Raw genomic sequence first — 21,698 nt, forward strand, 5'->3', positions numbered from 1 at the left:
GCTGGTTGTCACCAGGGGGTTGGTGTGTGAAGATACAATATGCCTGTTTTGCCTCTGCTGTGCTCTGTCTGTTGTAACAAACACAAGTATTCGTTTCTGCTCTGCAGAAGGGAGTGAAACTTTTTCCTTCAAGGCCGCTTGCTTTCTTCTCAGAGACGTGTTATGAAATGTGTAATGAAAAAGGTGTTGGTGGGAACCAGTTTGCATTGGCTTTTTGTACTGTAGTTTTGGCGGGCTGCCTAACGGCCTTTGATAAGGTATGAAAGACTGGCCACCCCAAAGGTGAGCCAGTTCTGACACAGACATGTATTGCTACTGTTTCTATCCAGGGCTTTTTTTGTAGCAGGAACTCCTTTACATATTAAGCCACCCCTCCCTGATGTAGCCAATCCCCCAAGAGCGTACAGGGCTCTTAGTACAGGGCCTGCTATAAGCTCTTGGAGGATTGGCTACATCAGGGAGGTGTGGCCTAATATGCAAAGGAGCCCCTGCTAGAATTCCAAGCTCTTGGAGGATTGGCTACATCAGGGGTGTGTGGCCTAATATGCAAAGGAGCCCCTGCTAGCATTTGTAAGCTCTTGGAGGATTGGCTACATCAGGGGTGTGTGGCCTAATATGCAAAGGAGCCCCTGCTAGAATTCCTTACAGGGCTCTTAGTACAGGGCCTGCTATAAGCTCTTGGAGAGTTGGCTACATCAGGGGTGTGTGGCCTAATATGCAAAGGAGCCCCTGCTAGAATTCCAAGCTCTTGGAGGGATGGCTACATCAGGGGTGTGTGGCCTAATATGCAAAGGAGCCCCTGCTAGAATTCCAAGCTCTTGGAGGGTTGGCTACATCAGGGGTGTGTGGCCTAATATGCAAAGGAGCCCCTGCTAGAATTCCAAGCTCTTGGAGGATTGGCTACATCAGGGGTGTGGCCTAATATGCAAAGGAGCCCCTGCTAGAATTCCAAGCTCTTGGAGGGTTGGCTACATCAGGGGTGTGTGGCCTAATATGCAAAGGAGCCCCTGCTAGAATTCCAAGCTCTTGGAGGATTGGCTACATCAGGGGTGTGTGGCCTAATATGCAAAGGAGCCCCTGCTAGAATTCCAAGCTCTTGGAGGATTGGCTACATCAGGGGTGTGTGGCCTAATATGCAAAGGAGTTCCTGCCACAAAAAAAGCTCTGTTTCTATCTATCAGTAAAGCCAGCTCTCACGTTAAGCAAGTTTGTCCACCCTGCCTTAGAATTTCAACCCGCTTAGATCGATCCAGGTGGGAAGCCGTGTTGGTCTGAAGCAGTAGAACAAAGCAGGAGTCCAGTAGCACCTTTAAGACCAACAAACTTTTATTCAGAATCAGTGTTCCCTCTAAGCTGAGTTTGCGTGAGCTAGCTCACAGACTTTTAGCCTCCAGCTCACACATTTTTGTCTTATCTCAGGAAGGATGATCCCCAGAGCGCAATAATCTATGCAGTAGCTCACGACATTAATACCAGCCGCTCGCAAGGTAGAATTTTTGCTCACAAGAGTCTGCAGCTTAGAGGGAACGTTGTTTAGAATGCGTTTGTGTGCACGCACACAGATGAGGAATGAGGCACAGTTAGGGTTGCCGAGTCCAATTCAAGAAATATCTGGGGACTTTGGGGGTGGAGCCAGGAGACTTTGGGGGCGGGGCCAGGAGACATTAGGGGTGGAGCCAAGATCAAGGCTGTGACAAGCATAATTGAACTCCAAAGGGAGTTCTGGCCATCACATTGAAAGGGACGGCAAACCTTTTCAATTCCTCCCTTCCATAGGAAATAATGAAGGATAGGGGCATCTTCTTTTGGGGCTCATAGAATTGGACCCCCTGGTCCAATCTTTTTGAAACTTGGGGGGTATTTTGGGGAGAGGCACTAGATGCTATATTGAAAATTTGGTGTCTCTACCCCAAAACACAGCCCCCCCAGAGCCCCGGATACCGGTGGATCAATTCTCCATGATTTTCTATGGGAATAAATCTCCATAGGGAATAACAGAGTTCCCAGCAGACATTTCCCTCCCCTCCCCCCGCTTTCTGATGACTCTGAAGCGGGAGGAGGGCCTCCAAACCAGGGGATTCCCTGCCCCCACCTGGGGATTGGCAACCCTAGGCACGGTAAGCAGAGCTACATACAGCTGGTGGGGTTTAGAAGGCAAAGCAGTGCAAAGTTAAAATTCAATAGCAGAACAGTAAAATTAGCAAATTCAGAAACCCTTCGATCTGGGTTGCCTTAGCGTGAGAAACCAATACAACAGGAGCAGCCCAGACGAAAGATTTGTGCTGTGGTCAAAGCATCGTTTTAAAAAATCCACACAGCCAATCAAATCTTCAATGGCCGGTAGCCCCACCTGGCCCTGCCTCCTTCCTAAAAACACTGGGCAAGCACCAGGAAAGGGGTCACTGGGGACCCCGGCCGAGTTTGAATCGCACTACTGCGTGGGTGCAAGGTCTAGCGAGGAAATATTCTTTGCCTTGGAGGAGTCAAGTTTTAAACCTCATCCGAGTACCCGTGGCGTAGAGTGTTAAAGCTGCAGGCCTGCAGTCCTAAGCTCTGCTCACGACCTGAGTTCGATCCCCGGTGGAAGCTGGGTTTTCAGATAGCCGGCTCGAGGTTAACTCAGCCCTCCATCCTTCCAAGGTTGGTAAAATGAGTCCCCATCTTGCTGGGGGGAAAGCGTAGATGTCTGGGGAAGGCAATGGCAAACCACCCCGTAAAAAGTCTGTCATGAAAACGTTGTGAGAGCAGCGTCACCCCAGAGTCGGAAACGACTGGTGCTTGCACAGGGGACCTTTTCTTTCCTTTCCTAAGTACAGCTTGGGGGGAATGTAGGCAGGGCCAGCCCTTCCACTAGACAAATTAGGCATTTGCCTAGGGTGCCTGTCCTGGGGGGCACCAAATTGGGCCTCCCCAGTGGCTGGCAGAGGCCTTCCCTGCTTGTCCACGGCCTTTTTCGCTCACCCACCGCCTTCCCCGCCACCTTCCTCGCTCACCCGCTGCCTTCCACGGCTTCTCCTGCTTGCCTGTTGCCTTCTGCTGTTTTCCTCGGTTGCTCGCCGCCTCCCCTGCCTTCTTTGCTGCTTGCCCACAGTCTTCCTCACTCACCCACAGCCTTCCTTGCTAGCCCTCTGCCTTTCCTGCCTTCCTCGCTCAGCCACCGCCTTCCCCACCTTCCTTGCTGCTCGCCCGCTGCCTTCCCCACTTGCCCCCCACCTGCCTTCCTCGCTACTCGCCCGCTACCTTCCCCACTCGCCCACTGCCTTCCTCGCTCAGCCACCGCCTTCCTTGCTGCTCGTCCGCTGCCTTCCCCACTTGCCCACCGCCTTCCTTGCCTTCCTCGCTACTCACCCGCTACCTTCCCCACTCGCCCACTGCCTTCCTCGCTCAGCCACCACCTTCCCCACCTTCCTTGATGCTCACCCACAGCCTTTCCCACTTGCCCACCGCCTTCCCTGCCTTCCTCGCTACGCACCCGCTACCTTCCCCACTCGCCCACTGCCTTCCCCACCTTCCTTGCTGCTCACCTGCTGCCTTCCCCACTTGCCCACTGCCTTCCCTGCCTTCCTTGCTGCTCGCCCGTTACCTTCTTCACTTGCCCACCACCTTCCCTGCCTTCCTCGCGACTCGCCCGCTACCTTCTCCACTCACCCACTGCCTTCCTCGCTCAGCCACCGCCTTACCCACCTTCCTTGCTGCTCACCCGCAGCCTTCCTCTCTTGCCCACTGCCTTCCATGCCTTTCTTGCTTGCCCGCAGCCTTCCTCTCTCGCCCACGAGGGGGTGGCGGAGGGCAGTAGGCCTGCCTAGGGCGCTGGGTGCCCTAGGGCCACTCCTGGAAGTAGCCTTCATCTCCAGCCAATATGGGTAGGGCTGAGTAATGAGGCTCTTGCAATCTGTCCATTTTCAGGGGGCTGCCGACCGATCGGTACATGTGGAGCGATGCATCTGGCCTGCAGGAATGCACAAAGGCAAACACCAAGCCTCCGTCGCCACAGTGGTCGTGGGTAAGTGGACCCCGTCTCGGTGCTTGCTTGGGGGGCCCTGAGTCAAACAGAAAGGGGGAGGGATGTTTGCAAAGATCAGTTCCCCAGATCTCTGGAGCGAGACAGAGAAGCCTGGGAGAAAAGTATCCAAGCCACCATTCCCCTGTACTTCAAGAGGTCTCGATCCGAGGCAAGCAAAGTCACGGGACACTGTCTGTGGGGATGCCGAAGCTGCTGCGAGGGGGTATGCGTGCAGTGTTCCCTCTAAGCTGAGTTAGTGTGAGCTAGCTCATAGCTTTTTAGCCCTCAGCTCACATATTTTTGTCTTAGCTCAGGAAAAATGGCTCCAGAGCAAACTACTTTATGCAGCAGCTCACAACCTGAATGCCAGTCGCTCACAAAGTAGGATTTTTGCTCACATGACTCCACAGCTTGGAGGGAGTATCGTATGTGTGCAAGAGAGTGACATGATCCTGTTAGCAAAGCTGCTGTGTGTGACTCACAGCACCGCCTTTCCCAGCAACAAGACCTCAACACAATATAGCAGGGCTAGTTCCAGGCTTGGGGGTGGGAGTGGGTTGCTATGTCCCCTCTTATTTTTCCCCCTACTGAGCTGAGCAGTTCACCTCCTGAGCAGAACATAACCCCTGTAATCTTAAAATGGGCAATGGCAGGGGTAGTTTTGTAGGAAAATAGGTGGTGGAGCTCATTAGCATAACTCATTAGCATACGCCGTCCCCTCCCCATCAGCCAAAAGCAACCCGATGCAAGAAAGGAGAGCCCTGGGCAAGCGAGGCCTGCTTGGGCAGGCTAGAGATCCAGCCAGCCCAAGCAGGCCTTGCTCACCTGGGGCTCTCCTTGGCCACCCTCCCTCCTCCCCACCCTGTCAAAAGGCCAACAAACCACTCACCATCCAAAATCACATCAGAAGTGGAGAAAAGGTGGTGTGGGCTTCTCCAGGGGTTAATGAGGGCTGCTGGGGGTGTGGCAAAGCCCCTGGCGACTGCCCGGCTGCCCGCTCTCCTAATCCAGGGATTGTTTGCAGCTGCACCTACTACTCAGTGGACAAAGTAGGTGGAGAGGAGGAGGGGGAACCCTCAGAAAGGTTCAGGAGCTGTGCTTCTGTGCGCTCCTGCTGAATTCCATGGCTGGGCAATGGGCAGTGCGAGACCCAGGGTGGCTCCAGATTGCCACTGATTGGGCCATCCCGTGTGAAAGTAACAATATCAAGAACCCCAGTTTGTAAGTACTGGAAATACAAGAAAACCATGCAGCACATTCACATACACATCAACAATCACTGTTATATTATTTGCACAATTAATATAATGAAGTTACTGTACCATATAAAATTGTATATCAGGAGATATCAAAAATTTAACCATTGTTATACACAATACAAAAAATACACATTCAGAAGACTTGTGTATTATATTAATTGTGCAAATAATACAACCGTGATTGTTGATGTGTGTGTGAATGTGCTGCAGTTTTCTTGTATTTCCTTCCAGTGTTAAAGCCTGGCGCAGTGCAAAGGGCACTGCCAGGGGCCTCCCATATACCCTCCTTTCCACCCCCACACCTGCATGCCTCCCACCCCTGTGTCCTTCTCCCACTCACATGCCCTCCCACCACATACACTTGGTTACCTGGGCCCCCGTTCCCCGAGCCACCCGGGGCCCCCTTTCCCTGAGCCACCCAGGTCCCCCTTTCCCCGAGCCACCCAGGTTCCCCTTTCCCCGAGCCACCCGGGTCCCCCTTTCTCCGAGCCACCTGGGGGCCCCCTTTCCCCGAGCCACTCGGGGGCCCCCTTCTCCCGAGCCACACGGGTCCCCCTTTCCCCGAGCCACCCGGGTCCCCCTTTCCATGAGCCACCCGGGGGCCCCTTTCCCCGAACCACCCGGGGCCCCCCTTTCCCTAGCCACCCGGGCCCCCTTTCCTTGAAAGCACCAGCCAGCATATGCAGGTTGGAAGTCCACTGCCATTGCCACTGGGATAGCCGCCACTGTGTGCCACCCCTGTGCCCTTCTTCAGCGACTCTGGACAGTTGGGGGCCTGAGTACAGACAGGAGGCAGGGAAGGTGGGTGGGTGGGGGAGGAGCAGCAGTGGCAGTCCTGGCCGTTGCCCCACCTCAGCTTATGTTGATGACCGGGGTGGAATTCTAGCAGCAGCTTCTTTGCTTATTAGACCACACCCCCTGACGCAGCCAATCCTCCAAGAGCTTACAAGGCTCTTTTTTGCCCTTGGCAATATGCAGCGGGGAAAAGAAAGATCCATTCATTCCCTCTCTTTGTTATTTCAACACTTTTTCTTTACACCATCTAGGTGTCTGAATGGGCCATCGATTTTAGCGTTTCAGGTGGAACCGACCGTGAAGGCTGGCAGTACGCGGCTGACTTTCCAGCGTAAGAACTCCCCTTTGGATACGTTTCGCAGCCAGGGTAATGCAGTACACCTCCTCTCTGACTCCGGAACAAAAGGCAACCTTGAAATCCCGGGTGACGCAAGTGGAAAAGAGCCTGTTTAGAAGGACCCTGAAATAGTTTTGTGGGTTTTTTTAAAGTCAGCGAAGACTTGACTAACGGGCTGTAGCATCTTCCTTGTGAGGAAAGGCCAAAGAGTTTGGGGACTTTGCAATCTAGAACAGAAGCAGAGGAACAAGAGAAGCCTTTAAAACAGAGGCCTGGTGCAGAGAAGATGTGGAAAGGCATTTTTTTTTCTCCTTCCCCAGAACTTCTAGGCTCCCTGTGAAGTTCATGGTGTGCATTCAGGGCATAGGGTTGCCAAGTCCCCTGCAGCCTCTATCGTACCATAAAGTTTTCCTCCCAAATTGCTAGAGCATCTGGGGAAACCGTAGAGTTTTCCCAGAAATGCCTAGAGCGGCCAGCGTCGCCAGCACGATGACATCACTTCCGGGTGACGTCATTGCGCTGGCGACATTGGAGGAGGTTGGTCCGGCGGGTTGGGAACCTCCAGGGTGGGAGAGCCCCCACCCCCCCGGGGGCTTGGCAGCCCTATTTATGCAGCAAGTAATTTGATTGTGGGATTGGCTACTTCACAAAGTAGAGTTGGCCACTGGCTTAGTTCAGGAAGGCTCTCACTTTCGTGGCTTTCCGCAAACTGGCTTCTGTGCTCTCTCTCTGTTTACCAGGCAGGAGCCAAAAAACCAGGCTTGTGTGTCTGTGTATGCTCTGTCCAATCTAGAGACTTGGTACTGTCTACCAATCACAGAGGCCAATGTTGCACATGTCAGTTCCTGTTTTTCCCTGGAGATGGCTCCGGAACCATGGCAGGTTGCTTCATTAGGTTATGTTTCTAGCCCGGGGGTCCCCAACATGGTGCCTGTGGGCGCCATGGCAACCGACAACACCTTTTCTGGCACTGCCAAGTGGGCATGGCCACCAGGTGGGTTTTTGCAAGGTTTCTGATCAGCCAACAGAATTTAAAAAAAAAAATTGCTTCAGCAGCAACTGACACCACACAACAAGGATCTTTACTGTGTGAGTGGACGTAAACTGTGGCAGCCATTTTGTGGCTGGCTCCACCTCCTCCTTCAGCCATTTTGTGGCGGGCTCCACCTCCCGCAGCAGCCATTTTGTGGCTGGATCCACTTCCCGCAGCAGCCATTTTGTGGCTGGATCCACCTCCAGCAGCAGCCATTTTGTGGCTGACTTTATCCTGCTGCAGCCATTTTGTGGCTGGCTCCACCTCATACAGTAGCCATTTTGTGGCTAAGCCTACCACACAGTTTCAAAATCCCAGAGTGAAGGGGGACTCCTGAATAATTAATGAATACCCCTATAATAATGAATTAAAGCGTGCTTTTGCCTTTAAAAAGAGAGTGTTTGATACAACCTTTGTTTGAAGCAGCTGTCCGTTAGAGGCCAGATAGTCTCAGTGGGTGTGAATTCAAGGTTGTAAATTAGATTAGAGACAGTGACCTCATTAAGGCCTCTTGATGTGTATTAGATAAAAGGGCCTCCACCTCTTTGAGAAGCTTCTTGCAAGAGCTGATAATGCATGGAGACAGAAGGTAGAAGGAGAGCAAGGGTGTGGGGGATGTTGAGTTAGAGAAGCTTGGGGGCCTGCTTGCTTTTTTTGGGTGTGAATAAAAACGGTCTAAATGAAAATAACTTTAACTTAGTCATATTGGGCCTATGGCTGGCTAAGTTCTGCCTTGATATCAAAGTAAAACTCATTTCAAGAAGAAGAAGATAGAAGAAGATATTGGATTTATATCCCGCCCTCCACTCCGAAGAGTCTCAGAGCGGCTCACAATCTCCTTTACCTGCCTCCCCCACAACAGACACCCTGTGAGGTGGGTGGGGCTGGAGAGGGCTCTCACAGCAGCTGCCCTTTCAAGGACAGAGTCTCAGAGCAGCTCACAATCTCCTTTCCCTTCCTCCCCCACAACAGACACCCTGTGAGGTGGGTGGGGCTGGAGAGGGCTCTCACAGCAGCTGCCCTTTCAAGGGCAACCTCTGCCAGAGCTATGGCTGACCCAAGGCCATTCCAGCAGCTGCAGGTGGAGGAGTGGGGAATCAAACCCGGTTCTCCCAGATAAGAGTCCGCACACTTGACCACTACACCAAACTGGCTCTCCAACACAGTAATGAGTGCGGACCTCATTTATTTTTCTGCTTCATTAGCTGCCCTCGGGCTTAAAATGATCGGGGGGCCCTGTAATCTAGCCAAAGGCCATGACATCCCTAGATCAGGGCCCCTGTGGTCTATGTTCCTTCTGGCAGCAGACATCATCACTGCTTTTTAAATAGTGACAAATAGCAGCAGATCCATGCTGGGAATTGCAGTCTGGCAATCTACTGGGTGTCAAACTGTTATTCGAGATGCACTGACCAGTAGCCCTCTGCTAGAGAGGGGCAAAAAAGTGCTGTGCCTTTGCCAATGGAGGATCATTTGGGAATTTCCTCAAGAGCCCAGCTGGATCAGACCAGAAGTCCATCTAGTCCAGCATCCCATCTCACATAGGGGCCATCCAGTTCCTCTGGAGGGCCAACAACAGGGCGTAGAGGCGGAGGCCTTCCCCTGATGTTGCCTCCTGGCTCTGGGATTCAGAGGATCAGTGCCTCTGAATGCAGAGATTCCCCTCAGTCACCACGTTTAGCAGCCATTGATAGATTCCTGGAGGATAAGTTTGTCGAATCCACTTTGAAAGCTGTTTATTCCTGTGTGTCAAGCATGCTATTTCTAAATGCTGGATTCTTCCATACCTTTCTTCTCTTTCCCCCCCCTTTCTCTCCCTTCCCTCCTGTGGAGGCATAATAAATCCCTCTGAATCCAGGATGTTTAGTGTAACCTTGTATTAACGGTGTAAAGTGCCTCTCCCCCAGATTCACACAGCCATGTCTTATCAGCTAGCAGAGAATGTGTGAGAAATGGAGATGCGAACATTCCTTAATCATAAAAGAGATAGTAGCGAGTAGCCTTTGAACCTTCAACCCTATTTGCATCTCTATGTTATTCTTTTGAAGTTATCTGTAACCCTGCCTTTTGAAGTAGTCCTATAAGATACTATTCAGCATTGTATCAAGCATTACTTCCAAGGTATCCGTCCTTGGAGCAAGTCATGGAGTTTCAATAAAACAAGTCTTTGATTAAAAAACAAAAGCTTGATTATTGTGAAATATCGATGCTTGACACTGTGGCCCTCAGGAATGAGGACTGTTCTAAAACTCTTCTCTCTCCTTCCTGGCAGGTCTTATCATGGACACAAAACAATGAAGGACTTTGTCCGGCGGAGGCGGTGGGCCAGGTAGTGCGCTTGGCACTTCAAAACTCCTCTTGGCCCCCTTGACGAATATTGTTCTTGTCTTCCTTTGCGCATAAATGCTGAAATGTGATTCTGTCACAAAGGGCTGAGGCGTGCAGAGAGCCCAACTGTGACGAGTGCGCTGAGGGGGGGCTTCAGGAATGTGCAAGCCCCCTTCACACAGATACTTCCTTCTAGGGTTGCCAAGTCCAACCCCAGAAATATCTGGGGACTTTGGGGTGGAGCCAGGAGACTTTGGGGGTGGAGCAGGAGACACTGGGGTGGAGCTAGGGGGGAGGGGGGGAAACGGCGCCGGGGAGCGTGGCGAGCCGCCCCGTCTCCAAGAGGGCGACGTCACTGTGCTGCTGCCGCCTCTTCTCCGCTCGCCACTCCGACGGAGACATTAATATTTGCAAAGCGTCAAAAAAGATGCTGGAATCACTTCTGTTCTTCTTCCTTCCTTCCTTCCTTCCCAACCACTTTCTGCCCTTAGGAGATGTAAGATCATCACCAGCGGCCCTTGGCTGGAAGTCCCCCCCATAGCCTTATGGGACATCTCCATCATCCCCGAGTCGCCCGCCACCCAAGAGGAATGCGTCGCTCTCTGGGCCATCAGCAACAAGGGAGACGTGCTCTGCCGGCTGAACGTCACTCCTCAGAATGCGGCTGTAAGCAGGCCTCTGTGGGCGGGGCTTTTGTTTCCGTCTTCCCCTGGTTTGTATCCACACGAGGGTTGCCAGGTCCGATTCAAGAAATATCTGGGGACTTTGGGGGTGGGGCCAGGAGCAAGGGTGTGACAAGCAGAATTGAACTGCAAAAGGAGTTCTGGGTCCACACACCTTTTAAATGCCTTCCCTCCCCTGAAAATAATGAAGGATAGGGGCACCTTCTTTTGGGGCTTGTAGAATTGCATCTCCTGGTCCATTCTTTTTGAAACTTGGAGGGTGTTTTGAGGAGAGGCACTGGATGCTATGCTGCAAATTTGGTGCCTCTGTCTCAAAAAGCAGCCACCCCCGAGCCCAGATAGCTGCAGATCAATTCTCCATTTTACTGGGAATCGGTCTCTATAGGGCAGGGGTGGCCAAACTGTGGCTCTTTCACACACATTGTGTCTCTCAATGCCCCCACCGCCCCGTTGGCCAACTTGGAAAAAGCATTTCTCTTTTTAAATCACTTCTGCAAGCCAGCCAGCAGCTTGGAGAAGGAAGTTAAAGTAGTTTTCTTTCCACCTCCCCATCTACCTTCCTTCCTTCCTGTCTTGAAGCTCTCAAACACCTGATGTTTATTCTATGTGTTAAGCAAGTGTGGCCACCCCAGCCCTGGATCACTGGACTGGGCTGCTGCTAAGGCAGGGGTGGCCAAACTGTGGCTCGGGAGCCACATGTGGCTCTTTCACACATATTGTGTGGCTTTTGAAGCCCTCACCACCTCACTGGCTCTTGAAATCACTTCCCCAGGCCAAGCCAGCTGGTAGCTTGAAGAATGCATTTGAAGTTAAAGTTGCTTTCTTTTTTCCTCCCTCCCTCCCCTCATCTATTTTCCTTCCTTCCTTCCTTCCTTCCTTCCTTCCTTCCTTCCTTCCTTCCTTCCTTCCTTCCTTCCTTCCTTCCTTCCTTCCTTCCTTTCTTCCTTCCTTCCTTCCTTCCTTCCTTCCTTCCTTCCTTCCTTCCTTCCTTCCTTCCTTCCTTCCTTCCTTCCTTCCTTCCTCTGGCTCTCAAACTCTGATGTTCATGTTTTGCAGCTCTCAAACATCTTGCATTTTTTCTATGTGGCTCCTATGTTAAGCAAGTTTGGCTACCCCTGCTATAGGGAATCATGGAGAGCCCAGCAGACATTTCCCTCCCCTCCGCTTTCTGATTACCCTGAAGCAGGGGGAGGGCCTCCAAACCAGAGGATCCCCTGCCCCCACCTGGGGATTGGCAACCCTAATTTACACCAAGCCTGGAGTTTGCCTGTTGTACTATTTTGAATCCCTGTGCGTCTCCCTTAGGCCCCCTTCTCCTAAAAGTATCCAAGACTCGTTTCTCAGATTAGCTGGGTTGGGGGTGATCAGTGGGTCCTTTGTGAAGTCAAATTCCACTTTCAGCCATGCCAGAGAGCCCCTGTGCTTTCTCGGTGACTGTTTTTGTACTCTAGAATGGGCTTTCTGAGACTACGAAGAAAGGCCAGAATGACACAAAGAACTCCAAGAGCTGGATTTGAATGACACAAAGAACTGGAAAGAGAAAGAGCTGGATTTGAATCCAGTAGTACCTTAGAGACCACAATTTTGGGGGCATAAGCTTTCAAGGGTATCTGATAAAGGAAACTTTGACTCTCCAAAGCTTATAAACTGAACATCTTGTTGGTCTATAAAGGCTTAGTTCATGGGTGGCCAAACTTGCTTAACATAAGAGCCACATAGAATAAGTGTCAGATGTTAGAGAGCTGCAAGACATGAACATCGGATGTTTGAAAGAGGAAGGAAGGAATACAGATGGGGAGGAGAGGTGGAAAGAAAGCAACTTTAACTTCAAATGCATTCTCCAAGATGGGGCGGTGGGGGCTTCTATGTGTGAAAGAGCCACATGTGGCTCCCAGGCCGTAGTTTGGCCACCCTTGGCTTCTACTGCAGACCAACACAAAAATCCTCTAAAATTGTGCAGTTTTTTGGGCACGTTTTCGGGCTTTTCCACACCCTCATTTTACTTGCTGTTAAATTCCTGTTTTGTTGGGGCTTCCCCCCCCCCACCCCGTTCCATATATGTCTTGCTCCCCCTAGTGATCCATTTGATATCAAACAGCTGTGTTTCCAGCTTATCTCCCAATAGTTTGTAAGCCGCATGTGCTCTCTGGGACCCCCAGGGATCTTCTTGGCTGCATGTGGGGACCGACCAGCCGTTCATCTCGGTATCCATCGGAGGGTTCCACCAGGTCTGGGCGGTCGCTCGAGATGGCTCCGCATTCTACCGTGGCTCGGTCTCATCAAAGAAACCAGAAGGTACAGCTGTGATCGTCGACTATGTTGACTTTGGCTCTGGGCACTTCTGTGTTTTAGGAAATGAAGGCAAAGCTGTGCATTGCACTGGGGACTTGCAGTTGGCTTTTCTGACTCCTTTTAACCTGTTGCTTTTCAGAAAGGAGGAGGGCACGGGATAGATGGGGGCGGTGTCTCCAGGCAGAGACAGGGTTAACCTTTCCCGATAGCACTGTGGCTGGTTCTTTCCATTGAGATATTTCATATAGCAGAGGTGGCCAAACTTACTTAACATAAGAGCCACATAGAATAAATGTCAGATGCTTGAGAGCTCAAAACATGAACATCAGATGTTTGAGGGAGGGAGGGAGATAGATAGATAGATAGATAGATAGATAGATAGATAGATAGATAGATAGATAGATAGATAGATAGATAGATAGATAGATAGATAGATAGATAGATAGATAGATGGGGGAGGGAGAGGTGGAAAGAAAACAACTTTATTTGCATTCTCCAAGCTACTGACTGGCTTGGCTTGGAGAAGTGATTTGAAGAGAGAAAAGACTTCTCCAAGTCAGCCAATGGGTTGCGGACTTTGAGCGCCACACAATATGTGTGAAAAAGCCACATGTGGCTCTCGAGCTGCAGTTTGGCCACCCCTGTCATAGTTTGGGCTGTGCATATCAGAACACACTTTCCTCAGCCAGTTGAATTAGTGTGTGTGTCTGTCCGTCCACTTCTGTTTTTTTAAATAATGCTTCTGTCTTTTTGCAGGGGACTGCTGGTACCACATACGTGCCCCTCCAAAGCAGAAGTTAAAACAAGTTTCTGTCGGACGAACCGCCGTGTTTGCAGTAGATAAAAACGGTGAGGATTGTTCTCCTCTTTGCTTTTTTCATCCTTGGTCACCAGCGATGTAAATCGAGGGAGGAACTGCAGATAGGTGAGAGGGTTGTCTAAAGCAGCTGGTGCCCATGGAGCCCACCCAGCATCTTTCCTGATCCCTGCCAAATGGTTTTAGAAAGTGGGTAGGCCCAATCCCCAGATGGGGGCAGGGGATCCCCCGGTTTGGAGGCCCTCCCCCTGCTTCAGGTTAGTCAGAAAGCAGGGGGAGGGGAGGGAAATGTCTGCTGGGAACTCTATTATTCCCTATGGAAATTTATTCCCATAGAAAATCATGGAGAATTGATCCGCGAGTATCTGAGGGGGGTTGTTTTTTGGGGTAGAGGCACCAAATTTTCAGTATAGCATCTAGTGCCTCTCCCCAAAATACCCCCCAAGTTTCAAGAAGATTGGACCAGGGGGTCCAATTCTATGAGCTCCCAAAGAAGGTGCCCCTATCCTTCATTATTTCCTATGGAAGGAAGGCATTGAAAAGGTGTGTCGTCCCTTTAAATGTGATGGCCAGAACTTCCTTTGGAGTTCAATTATGCTTGTCAAAGCCTTGATCTTGGCTCCACCCCCAAAGTCCCCAGATGTTTCTTGAATTGGACTTGGCAACCCTAACCAGGTGGGTCTTTTGCCTACCAACCACACCGTTTCAGAATTCCAAAGGTGCCCACAGGCTCAAAAAGGTTGGGGACCACCATCTATAATCTACAGAAATTATTTCTGTGTCCAAGAAAGCTGGACTGATCATGTCTTAAGGGATGCCATGTTGGATTAGGCCAATGGCCTGTTCAGTTCAACATTCTGTGTCACACAGTGGCCAGAAAAAGCCCAGATGCCGTCAGGAGGTCCACCAGTAGGGCCAGAACTCCAAAAGTCTTCTTTCTCCCTGTTGCCCCCCAAAGCACCAAGAATAGAGTTTCACTGCCCCAAACGTGTTCAGTTTTAATGTGTTTGAGGAAGTGTGCATGGACAAAGGTTGCCAGCCTCCAGGTGGTGACTGGAGATCTCCCACCTTTACAACTGCTCTCCAGCTGGCAGAGATCAGCTCCCCTGGAGAAAATAGCTGCTTGGAAGGGTGGACTCTACGCTTTGTACTGTGCTGAGGCCCCTCCCCAAACCCCACACTCTCCCAGCTCCACCCTCAAAGTCTCCAGGTATTTTCTGGCACAGACCTGGCAACCCTAGCATACGCAGCAAAGCTCACACCCTGAAATGAAGCTTTGTGGGTCTTAAAGGTGCCACTGGGCTCAAGATTTGCCCCAGAGTGTTCCATCCCTACCTTGTAGCTAAGAGCCACTGATGGACCTCTGCTCCGTATGTTTCTGTCATCCCCTCTTGAAGTTGTCTGTGCTTTTATCTGCCACCTTTTCCTGCGGCAGTGAATGCCACACGCTCGTTATTGTTTGGGTGAAGAAATATCTCCTTGTATCTGTTCTGATAATGCTGACGCTGCAATATCGTCACATCCAGGTAACCTCTGGTATCGTCAAGGAATCACACCAAACTACCCGCAGGGATCCAGCTGGGAACACATTTCCAACAATGTCCGGAAAGTTTCCGCTGGGCCTTTGGACCAGGTCTGAGTTCCGCTTTCTCTTTCAATTGGGTTGGGATAATTTCTTTATTTACTTCATTGATTTCTTTCATTGCTCTGCCTTTTCTCCCCAGTGGGTACCAAAAGCAGCTTATCTTGTTCTCTGTTCCTCCACTGTATCCTCACACCAACCCTGTGAGGTAGGCGAAGCTGAGGATGAGTGACCCAAGGTCACCCAGCGAGCTTCCACTGCAGAATGGGAATTCGAACCCGGGCCTTCCAGATCCTAGTTGGACACTCTTAACCACAACACCACGCCGGTTCTCCTCCATTTGTTTAGTAAAGCTTTTGCTATTAATGTCCTTTTGCCTGCTTAAATGTTAGATAGCAGCTGGTGGAGGGAAGATGATGATATTGGATTTATATCCCACCCTATACTCTGAAGGAAGAGCCCCTTGCTGGAGAGTGTTAAAGCTGCAATACTGCAGTCCTAAGCTCTGCTCATGACCTGAGTTCAAGCCCCGGTGGAAGCTGGGTTTTCAGGTAGCCGGCTCGAGGTTGACTCAGCCTTCCATCCTTCTGAGGTCGGTCAAATGAGTACCCAGCTGGCGGGGGGGGGGAGTATGAATGACTGGGGCAGGCAATGGCAAACCACCCCGTAAAAAGTCTGCCGTGAAAACATTGTGAAAGCAACATCACCCCAGAGTTGGAAATGACTGGTGCTTGCACAGGGGACCTTTCCTTTCCTTTTCCTATACTCTGAATATCAGAGTCTCTGAGTGGCTCACAATCTCCTTTACCTTCCTCCCCCACAACAGACACCCTGTGAGGCAGGTGGGGCTGAGAGAGCTATTACAGCAGTTGCCCTTTCAAGGACAACACCTACAAGAGCTATGGCTGACCCAAGGCCATTCCAGCAGGTGCAAGTGGAGGAGTGGGGAATCAAACCCGGTTCTCGCAGATAAGAGTCCGCTCACTTAGCCACTACACCAAACTGGCTCTCGGGTGTAGATGGGAGAGGTGTAGATGGGGAACCAAAGCCACCGGTTTGACGAAACTTCTCTGTGAAGTTCTTAATTGTCACTGAATATGTTATGAATGATGGAGAAACTTTCATGGGCAACTCTTGGCGGATAGCGCTATACATTGATTTTCTGCAAGACATGGATTTAAGCTGTGTATAGATTTGGTGGTTATTCTTCTACGTAAGCCTGTTAGTTTCCATTGGCAGCACACATAACGCCTTCTTCCTCTGTTCAGAGCTCTCCAGCAGATCTTACTCATTGTTCAGAATGGAAAAGCCAAGGTTTCCCAGATTTCCAGCTTTAAAGCCACTTCATTCTCTTCCCTTAGGAAGGTCTGCCCGGTGTGCACGTTAGAGCGTTGCGTGTCCACATCGTGCATGGTTCTTCCCCCTCTCCGTCTTGTCTGTGTGTGAGCGCAGCTGCTGCTTGCCCTTGAACAACCTATGCACAGAGACTAGAAAACCTGCCATTTGCAGTCCACAAGCATGACTGCACATGGGATAATGTGGCAATTCCTGAATACAGTCTCTCCCTCCTGCATAGCCATTCAGTTAGTGTTGGACGTTGGCCTTGTCCTTGTTGGAGGAGAATAGGGTGACACTTCAGAACATCAGAAGAGCCCTGCCGGATTAGACCGGTGGTCCATCTTGTCCAGCATCCCATCTCATGTATTGGCCTACCAGTTCCGCTGGGGGGCCATCAACAGGGCATAGAGGCCGAGACCTTCATAAGAACATCAGAAGAACCCTGCTGGATCAGACCAGTGAGGGTTTATCTAGTCCAGCATCCTGTCTCATAAAGTGGCTGACCATTTCCTCTGGAGGGCAAACGACAAGGCACAGAGGCTGAGGCCTTCAGAAGAACATCAGAAGAGCCCTGCTGGGAGAACCGGGTTTGATTCCCTACTCCTCCACTTGCACTTGCTGGAATGGCCTTGGGTCAGCCATAGCTCTGGCAGAGGTTGTCCTTGAAAGGGCAGCTGCTGTGAGAGCCCTCTCCAGCTCCACCCACCTCACAGGGTGTCTGTTGTGGGGGAGGAAGGGAAAGGAGATTGGAGGCCGCTCTGAGACTCTGTCCTTGAAAGGGCAGCTGCTGTGAGAGCCCTCTCAGCCCCACCCACCTAACGGGGTGTCTGTTGTGGGGGAGGAAGGTAGAGGAGATTGTGAGCCACTCTGAGACTCTTCGGAGTGGAGGGCGGGATATAAATCCAAATCTTCTTCTTCTGCTGGATCAGATCAGGGAGGGTCCATCTAGTCCAGCATCCTGTCTCACACAGTGGCCACCCAATTCTTCTGGAGGGCCAACAGCAGGGCAGAGAGGCTGAGGCTTTCCCTGATAAGAAAATCAGAAGAGCCCTGCTGGATCAGGCCAGTGGTCCATCTAGTCCAGCATCCTGTCTCACACAGTGGCCACCCAATTCTTCTGGAGGGCCAACAGCAGGGCAGAGAGGCTGAGGCTTTCCCTGATAAGAAAATCAGAAGAGCCCTGCTGGATCAGACCAGTGGTCATCTAGTCTAGCATCCTGTCTTCACAGGGGCCAACCAGTACCTCTGGAGCGCCAACAACAGGGCAGAGAGACAGAGGCCTTCCCCTGAGAAGAACCTCAGAAGAGCCCTGCTGGATCAGACCAATGAGGGTCCATCCCATCACACACACACACACACACAGAGCAGCGCTGCCCCCGGCACTGGTATTCCGAGGTCTAGCACCTCTCAACATAGAGGTTCCCTTGAGTCTTCATAGCTGCAGAGAGATTTCTCCTCTGATCCCCTTTTAAAGCAATCTACACCCCTGGCCCTCGCTACATCCTTTGGCAGCAGATTCCCCATTGTGATCGCTCTTCTGCATGAAGCTGCGTGACTCCCGCAGGCAGGCCGGCCCTGTGCTCCAGCTGCTCTCTTGCGTCTCTGCCCTGCAGGTCTGGGTGATCGCCGACAAAGTGCAGGGGAGCCACAGCCTGAGTTGCGGAACCGTCTGTCACCGGACCGGAGTCCAGCCGATGGAGCCCAAAGGGCTGTCCTGGGACTACGGCATTGGGGTGAGTGACCTTTGAACCTGGGATGGTTCCAAACGGAGGATCCAAGCCATTTGATATCTGTTTTGACCCTGTTTCTGATTTTATTTGCTTTCCTAACCCCGCCTTTCTCCCCAGCGTGGAGCCAAAGTGGCTTATGTGGTTCTCCTCTGTCATTTTACAACCCTGCGAGGTAGGCCGGGCTGAGAGTGCGTGACTGACACCTCAAGGTCACCCAGGAAGCTTCCGTGGCTGCGTGGGGATTCGAATCCAGGTCTCCAAATCCTAGTTCCCTCTAAGCCGTGTGTGTGTGATTAACACAGGAACCCCCGCTCAGCAGCCATCTGGAGCCGCGTAGGGTCTTGCGTTGCCTATTGCCCACATGAAGATCACCAATATAAGTGGGCGTGCAATCAAAGCAGAAATCAAACAACTGTAAGACTATATAGAAAGCAGAGGGGGGGATGTAGAAAAAGCCCAACAGGAACTCATTTGCATATTAGGCCACACCCCATGATGTCACCATTGTTGCACACAGGGCTTTTTTGTAGAAACAGCCCCGCAGGAACACATTTGTGCATTCTGCCACACCCCCTGACGTCACCGTAGATTCACACAAGGCTTTTTTGTAGAAAAAGCCCGTCAGGGACTCATTTGCATACTTGGCCACACCCCCTGATGCCAAGCCAGCCAGAACTGCATCCCTGCTCAAAAAAAGCCCTGATAGGAAGATTATTAAAATATCTATTATACTATTCACGTATCTGTAAGTCCAACACATGTCTATTCAGGGAAAGTAACATATAATAAATATCCAATAGGAATGTATTGTCCTCTTATACCAACGCTGAGATATGCGCAGAACTGCAAGATGAAACTTCACATGACTTTCCATTCTCATAAATCTCATCAGCTCCCTTTCATAACAGGTGGGTTTATACGCGCTTGGATATAATAGCAAATGAAGAAGAAGAAGAAGATATTGGATTTATATTTATTTATTTATATATTTATATCCCGCCTTCCGCTCCGAAGAGTCTCAGAGCGGCTCACAATCTCCTTTTCCTTCCTCCCCCACAACAGACACCCTGTGAAGTAGATAGAGATATTGGATTTATATCCCGCCTTCCGCTCCGAAGAGTCTCAGAGCAGCTCACAATCTCCTTTACCTTCCTCCCCCACAACAAACACCCTGTGAGGCAGGTGGGGCTGAGAGAGCTATTACAGCAGTTGCCCTTTCAAGGACAACACCTACAAGAGCTCTGGCTGACCCAAGGCCATTCCAGCAGGTGCAAGTGGAGGAGTGGGGAATCAAACCCGGTTCTCCCAGATAAGAGTCCACACACTTAACCACTACACCAAACTGGCTCTCCACTTCATGTAGAAGGGGAACACTGTGTCTTACTTCAAGCCAGGCTTTCCCTATCTTATATTTCCCGTTTCATTCATTTATTGACTTCATTTGTACCTCGCCTTTCTCCCCAACAGCTGGCGTTTTTCTCCTCACTTCTGTTTTATCCTCACGACAACCTTGTGAGGTAGCTTTGGCTGAGAGCGTGTGACTAGCCCAGGGCCACCCAGACAGCTTCCATGGCACGAGTGGGGATTCGAACTTGAGTCTGCCAGATCCTCGTCCGACCCTCTTAACCACTGCACCACACTGAGGCGGATTCTGCACTAACCTCGCTCTGCGCCACACTTCCGTTTCTCTCTGGAGCAAGCGAGCGATTTTTGCGCCCGCGCGGCAAATCATGGGTTGCCCATGCGCAAAATGGCGCAGAGCAGCTGATGCGAAATCGCTAGCTTGCTCCGGAAAGAGACGGAAGCGTGGCACGGAGCAAGGTTAGTGTGGAATCAGCCTGAGTCTTAGTCTTTCTGGGGCTGCCACGTCCTCCGTGTGACCTTTGAACCGCACATTTAAACAATCTCTCCTGTGTTTGGCTTCTAGGGAGGATGGGAGCACATTAGCATCAGAGGGAATGCTACCGAATTCTCCAAAAAGACATCCCGGGAAACCACGGCAGAACATCCGGTTGAACCCACTGGTTCCGAAGCTGGAGAGAGTGAAGGGAGAGGCGACCTTCCGCAGTCCACCCTCTTGGTGGAGGAAGACGCCTTGGTGGACAGAAATGCCGTTCAGTGTTAACGGGCCTTCGTTCGAGAGAGACCGGCCATGGCATGATCTTCCCCTCCTGCCTTCCTCTATTTCTGCCCGCCCCAGGTAACGTGAAGGTGTGGCCGAGCCATGCGGAACACCCGTCTGAACGCTCGGTCTCTGCGCAGAGAGGGAAGGATGAGAAACCATTGCTACTAGCGAACGACAATGCGAACGGCCGAGGGCTGTGCCCAGATGCGGCCTTCGGCCCTTTCGATGGCGTCCCGGAGAGTGAAGAGCCGTCACAAAAGGTTTCGGGGTAACGTAGCCACGTGGCTCTGGATGGGTCGTCTGCAGAACTGGAATTTCCTGAAGTGGGGGGAAAAACCCTTTTAATTTATTCTCTTTGTGACACTCCTTAGCCGCAGTGCTGCTGGGCAACCTGCCCTCCATCGGTTTCCGTGAGCTGAGCCCTCCGGACGCAAGCTGCTGTTGAAACGGGAACTTGACTGTGAATTGGGGCCTCTCGGGTGTTGAGATTTAGATGCTTTTTCCTACAGCCCCCAGTCCCTTGAATACACTGGTTGTAGTTGGACCTCAGGAAGAAACAACGGCTGGCTGGCTGGCTGGCTGGCTGGTTGGTTGGTGGGACAAGGCTGAGTCATGGAAGCTGTTCGATCCATGAGTTCCCTACCCCTTCCCTTCATTCAACGCCAAAAGACAGAACAGAAGACTTCCTGGCTGGAACTTCCAAACCTGAGCAATCAAATTGCATTAATAAATTGAATTAATAGCAAGGTTATCATTCATTTGTTTAAATTTCAGAGGAGCCCTGTCTCGGTCTGCAATAGGGACGGTGGCTCAGTGGTAGAGCATCTGCTTGGGAAGCAGAAGGTCCCAGGTTCAATCCCCGGCATCTCCACTAAAAAAGGGTCCAGGCAAATAGGTGTGAAAAGCCTCAGCTTGAGACCCTGGAGAGCCGCTGCCAGTCTGAGAAGACAAGACTGACTTTGATGAACCCAGGGTCTGATTCAGTAGAAGGCAGCTTCTTATGTTCAATAGAAAAGCCTGGTTTGAGTCCATTAGCACCTTAGTTCCAGCTTCCTTCATCAGATACCTTCAGCCGGTATCTGCTATAATCCAGACTTTTCTGATGAAGGGAGTTTTGACTTTCAAAAGCTCATACAATCTTGTAAATAAACCAGCAGCTAGATTTGCATCCCATAGCATCATATATATATGATGCTCAGGGCTGCTGCTTCTTCTTTTTTTGGCAGAAAAAGCCCAGCGGGAACTCATTTGCATGTTAGGCCACACCCCTTGACATCACCGTTGTTTTGCACAGGCCTTTTTGGAGGGGGAAAACCAAGGAACTTATTTGCATATTAGGCCACCCCCCTGGCACCAAGCCAGCTGGAACTGCTAAA

At 51.1% G+C, this 21,698-nt stretch overlaps 1 protein-coding gene across 1 annotated transcript in view; it reads left to right on the forward strand.

The window, feature by feature from the left end:
* The window catches only part of TECPR1 (tectonin beta-propeller repeat containing 1), a 54,283-nt gene extending 33,763 nt beyond the window's left edge, over window positions 1-20,520 (forward strand). The window contains 10 exon segments of the mRNA XM_060260634.1: window positions 3,756-3,792; window positions 3,907-4,003; window positions 6,309-6,388; window positions 9,700-9,756; window positions 10,247-10,421; window positions 12,598-12,733; window positions 13,487-13,579; window positions 15,074-15,180; window positions 18,081-18,200; window positions 20,125-20,520. Of these exon segments, the coding sequence (XP_060116617.1) occupies window positions 3,756-3,792; window positions 3,907-4,003; window positions 6,309-6,388; window positions 9,700-9,756; window positions 10,247-10,421; window positions 12,598-12,733; window positions 13,487-13,579; window positions 15,074-15,180; window positions 18,081-18,200; window positions 20,125-20,322 (1,100 nt within the window). The 3' untranslated portion in view covers window positions 20,323-20,520.
* Window positions 20,521-21,698: the final 1,178 nt, after the last annotated feature.

This window comes from Heteronotia binoei, chromosome 20 (genome assembly GCF_032191835.1).
Source record: "Heteronotia binoei isolate CCM8104 ecotype False Entrance Well chromosome 20, APGP_CSIRO_Hbin_v1, whole genome shotgun sequence".
Lineage (NCBI taxonomy): Eukaryota > Metazoa > Chordata > Lepidosauria > Squamata > Gekkonidae > Heteronotia > Heteronotia binoei.